General features: G+C 52.9%; 1 protein-coding gene across 1 annotated transcript in view; it reads right to left on the bottom strand.

Annotated features, from left to right (window-relative positions):
* RNF19B (ring finger protein 19B) overlaps positions 1–5,406 on the bottom strand; it is a gene marked incomplete at its 5' end in the record, with an annotated part of 10,746 nt that overhangs the window by 4,076 nt on the left and 1,264 nt on the right. The window contains 3 exons of the mRNA XM_010137680.1: positions 3–113; positions 496–640; positions 2,023–2,228. Of these exons, the coding sequence (XP_010135982.1) occupies positions 3–113; positions 496–640; positions 2,023–2,228 (462 nt within the window). The remainder of the gene's footprint in view (positions 1–2; positions 114–495; positions 641–2,022; positions 2,229–5,406) is intronic.

The following is a 5,406-nucleotide window of genomic DNA, read 5'->3' on the forward strand; positions in this document are numbered from 1 at the left end:
TGCCGGCGATGAGGGAAATGCCTACGGGAGCACCGATCAATGTTCCCAGCTGCCAGAGAATCTTCTTTTTACGACTCCATGGCTTTTTGCCCCAGAATGTACAGCCAGAGGGGCTTAATGGAGGGAAAGAAAAATTACATTGGGTAAATTACACAGCGATTCCTACGTGTTCCTGAGAACCCCAAGATTATCTTCCACACGAACAAAACCCAAAACTTAGGGAGCAGATAGACAACAAAAGGTCTTCCTCTTTACCCCCATCAAGATGATTATCACACTGTGGGGGCTATGTTTAACAGCCAGGCAAGAGCTCTCAAATGCACTTCAGGAGGAGCTTCTCTTGGTGTGGGGAGAAAGTTCAGCTCTTCGGGTCAGAAATGAGAAATTTGACTGACTGACTGGAGAGGCAGGAGGATGCAAGGCCAAGCCACAAAGCGAGCTCCTCCAAACCGCCTCCCCTCGGCAGGGACAGGGGCGTGCTGCTCCCCCCCTCACCTGAGGTAATGCAGGTCTGAGATCTCCTTCATGCAGAGCCAGCAGAACTCGCAGCCGCACACTGCGCACGTCATGTGGTTACAGCTCCCGTCATTCATCTTGATGATGTAAGCGCTGCAGCGCGGACAGGGCTTGATGTCATCGGCTGCGGGGAGGAAGCGGGGGACTGAGTTGGACTCTGCGCTGCGAGTACAAAAAGTCAACAAGGGGGATCTCGTGGATTGGAACCCTGATCAAAGATCAAGGGGGGATGGCTGCGACTTTATCTTCAGAGCGAGAAGACAACATTGATAAGGCAGATCCCACCACAGCCATTTGCCTGGACAGCAGGGACTGGGAGCAACAGTCACTTTAAAAGCTTATTCTGTCCCTGAAGGGGATTATGCTGGTTTTGGAGTGGAGTTAAAGCACAACAGGAACGTGTTTCAGAACACGCTTAAACAGTGAGAACAAGTCACACCTGCCCTGTGCCAGCCAAGGCAACAGCGTAAGAACGGAACATTACTAAATTGCTCCACCAAGGTGACTCATGGGCCAAGAATGACAGAACAATTGGGAGACACTGTGAACCTGGCCTTCGAGAGCAGCCCGAAGGGGAGTGGGGTCTGCAGCCGCACACGGGAGCCTGGTCCAGTCCCCAGTCTGCTGCTGGCAGAGCAGGACAAGGGTCCTTTGTCAATTCCTTAACTCAAATGTCATCCAGTCACGGTCACGCAACAGCTGTGCAGTGGTTCAGGGCTTTGCTGGTGGCTCTGCACCCCTCCACGATACGAAACCCAGCTGCTGAGGCCAGCTCACACCTTATTAATCACTACATCAAATCCAGTGAGAACAGGGCGGGGAGAAACTGCTGTCTCAAGAACCTCCCTTTCAGTGGCTAAGTGCTGAGCAATTCCTGCCAGGAATCTCCTTTAAAAGGATGAAAGAACCCTCAGAAACTATGTTTTGCTCCCTGGTCTGTACCACAGGCCGTGGGAGAAGCCGTCCATTATCAGGCCCCTCTAACTGGGGCATGTTGAACCTCGACACACCACTAAGCTGCCTCTGCACCACCCACGGCAGCTCCACTCTAAGCATTTCATCATTTTGACTCCAGACAGAGAAGGAAAAGCGGGGTGTTTTCTTTGGGGCTAGGGTGGGACTTTGAGATGGCCTCACTGCCCACTTCCAGAGCCAATACGGTTATTTTTAACCACAGACAGCAGCTCCTTCCAGGCAGCGCAGGAGTCTGCGGGTTGGTGTTTTTTCTGTACCTGACATGACCAACACCAGCAGGATGTGAATGCTACGTTTTACTACCACAGCAGGCAAATCTGGAGCTGCAAGGGGGAAAAAGCGTGTAATTGTGCAGGGTTTACATCAGCAAGAAGAAGAACACCCGAGATCAGAACCACCACAAGCCCAGGTGGGGTGGATGAGCTGCAGTGAGGCGGAAAGACCCAAATCACATCGTCGCCTACTGCTCTGCTTTGTGTTCTCAGAGGAACCCAGCACCCAGGGAGCGACCAAAGAGGTGTGAACGCATACCCGGGCCAGACTCCTGTCCGTAACTGAGGCCCGACGTGTGCTTGGTCCGTACTCGCAGGGTCTGTGCCCTTTGCTGGCGGGCCATGTCGCAGGTTTGGTTGGGGTGCCATATCTGCTTGCAGTGATAGCAGAACTCCGTCTGGCAGCCGTCCCTCTCGCAGGTCAGCTTGGGGCAGCTGGCACAACCGTAGGCAATAACTGCGTAACTGGAGGAGGAAGACACCGCATCAGTTAGTAAAAGACAAAGTTATCAAGCGACAGTGCAGTGATCCTCTCAGCTCAGGCTGCCCAGAGGTGGCACGGGAGGCTGGCGCTGCCCGAGCTGCTCTGCTTGAAGCCGCTGGGCTGTACTGAGTGACAAATGCTTTTACCCCTGGAGCCCACCAGCTCCCTTCTCCCATCTCAGCGTTTCTGGTCGCTCTCCACGCAGCAGCCTGCACACCAGACAAATTCCTGCTCTCTCCAGTCCTGTGGTTTGAACTGCAGGGCCTGAAATTGACTGCTAATTGGGTTACCTGAGGCCGATACCTCTGATACTGCTCCCAATATTGAATTTTCTCCTCAGTAACTGCTGGCAGTTCTCACCATCACTTCACACAAACCAGATTTGTCTTGCCCGGTGAGCCCAGCTAACAGCTTGCTGTTTCTGTCAGCTCAGGCTCCTAGGACAGGCTCACGCTGCTCTTTGCAGGCACCTGCAGCTAAAGACATCCCCCAGCTCCTTAGGACAGGCAAATGGGTGGATGCTACGTGGCCCGGAGGAAAGCTGCGGTTGTCTGGGACACTTCTGTCAACTGCATGACTCTAAAAAAGCAGAACAACAGGGGCTTCCATGTGTAGCGATCTCAAGAAGCAAAACCTTGTTGATCTCCACAAAATTTCATTTATTAAACAGCAGTGAGCAACGCTCAGCCTCTGGAGTAAGGCGAAACTGGAGTAAAACCAACTGAATATGCAAGAGAGGGCAGCCAGGTTCAACCAGCTCGTTGTTTCCACTGGCAGGGGCTGATCTGGGCAACTGCAGAAGCACTTTCCAGTTCTGCGACACCAGTATGGCCGAGGGTTTTTTTGTGAGTGGTCAGAGGAGAATAACTCCTATTTAAGGCTTTATATTTAGAGCTTGCGTAGCTCCAGTTGTATTGCCTCTCCTCAGAGGCAGCAGCGTGAGAACCGCTGAATGTGTCATACCACAATGATTCATATCCCGTGGGAGTCTGAGCGACTTCATCCTGCCAGGGGACGACGGAATCGCCAAAGCAACAACATCTCTGCGCCGAGCGCAGGGCCGGGACACACGACTGCGGGGCCTCTGCGTGCATCGACGGCTGCTCTGACACGTGGAGCTGGTTTCGGAGGAGAGGCAGGATACAGATGGCCTGAGGGTTTGGTAGGGACAAACTTGACCCACGTTGACTCCTACACATCTTTCTAGGGAAGATCCCACTAAACATCTTTACTCTGCCACTACCGCACAGCCAAAGATCTACCCCTGGCAACAAAAGAGCTTCACCTGCCCGGCTGTGTTACAACACGCTGCGATTTCAAACCGTAGTAGTGGGCTTGGAAAGCTCAGCGTCATATATGAAGCAACACTACGCTTCAAATTAACCCCTCACTAGAAACACAGGGGTTTTATAGAGCAAATCCTAGGGGAAATGAAAATTGTCACCATTTATGTTTTATTCCTAGAGCTGAAATGATAAGTATCATGAACAAGCCTCCAGCTGCGGTGACCCAACCTGCCTGGCTGGCTGTGGGGGAAAGAAAGAACATCTCTGAATTCAAGGTTGACTAGGAAGAGGCTGTGGAAATGATGTGCCAAGGATTAGCCACAGCAGGATCCGGACAGCCAACATGTGCCCCCTCTTCACCTGACCAGACACATCGCTGCGTTAAACAGCCGCTTCCAGGCTCAATCCCAGCAGGCAAAAAGAGAAACTCTGACTTTTCCCCAGGCAGCAACAACAGGGAGAGTCTTCCCAACACCCCAGAACAGCACAGCTCTGCTTCCAGCCCACTCCTTGGATGGCCACGAGCTGCCTCTGTCCCTCCTCCTGCAGCTCCACAGGAGCCAGAGCCTCACCAGCTGCCTCCAGCCTCATTCACCAAGCTCAGCCTACACAGCTCCGTTTCTTTGAAGGTTCTGTTATTCTCCCAAGCATCTAGGGGAGATGCAGCGTGACAAACCACGACACCACCTGATGGTAGCAACGGAAAAAAAAAAAAGCTGCTAACACAGAAAACAATTTGTATTGCGATTGATGGCGCATCAATTGACCAGTGTTCCCATGGCAACATGCACTGGTGTTGTGTTGGTCCTCCTCCTCCTCCTCCCTGGCAGCTCTTTCATTTACGAAGACTGCGGTACGTGTGGAAGGCACAGGATGCTGCATGCCACTCACCCGGGTTTACGTCCACCACGGCCCAGCAGCCCCTCACTGCTGTCCCTTCCATGGTGGGTGACACCCAGCGTCAAGCATCACCGTGCCCCCAGCCCTATGCTGCTGTTCCAGCTCTGTACTACGGTAGGAAAACCCGCTGTAAATAATTCATCCCGATTCTCCACCAGCACAGCGACACAAGCTCCCTGGGAAGAATGAATAGAGCAATTAATTCCTCTCCCTGGCGGAGGGCTGGTTTCAGCAGCCTTTGTTCAAGTGCTACGCGAGCAGCACCAGTCCGCGAGAGCTGCGTGGTCTCTTGACAGCTCCACCGTTGCCCCTTGCTGAGGAGCAGGTTGCCCAGCTCACCCAGCAAACTGGCTAACCAGGGAGGAGGCTTTGGCTTGAACCAAGAGCTGCGTGTGACACCAGCCTGCCCAAAACCCCCAGAGCAACGGTCAGACCAGACTCGGGCTGGGTTACTGTGGACGAGGCAACGCCCTCTGGGCTGCCTCCTTCCAACCAGGCAGCCTGGGTGACGTACGTGGCATTTACACCTTCTCCTGGGCACAGATAAATATCACAGCAGGCAAAGAGCTGAGATTCGGTAAGCAGGAACTGTATTTTCTCTCGCTGGTTATCAGTGGGGCATTCCTTCTGGTGCTGCTCTGTGGGCCACAGAACCTGCTCTATCTCCTTGATCTTATCCCCAGCGCTACCAAAATACCAAGATCTAGCACTCAATTTTGCTTCAGAAAGGAACAAAGCTGCTGTTTGCTACTAATGTCTGAAGAAACCAGCCCTTCGAGAGCAATGCTGAAGTGGGTAACCTGAGCCAGTTTAACCCATTTGCACAGGGAGGCTATTGCAACGCTCTGATTAAATCTTCACCACCCTCCCACCACCCTTTTCACTGCCAGTGCTAGGTCAGACTTTCCTTTCATGTTCTTGCTACCGAGAACTGCAATCCAAGCCCAGTCCTAGCTAAACTTCCCAGCGGTTC

Source organism: Buceros rhinoceros, unplaced genomic scaffold, assembly GCF_000710305.1.
Source record: "Buceros rhinoceros silvestris isolate BGI_N320 unplaced genomic scaffold, ASM71030v1 scaffold22666, whole genome shotgun sequence".
Lineage (NCBI taxonomy): Eukaryota > Metazoa > Chordata > Aves > Bucerotiformes > Bucerotidae > Buceros > Buceros rhinoceros.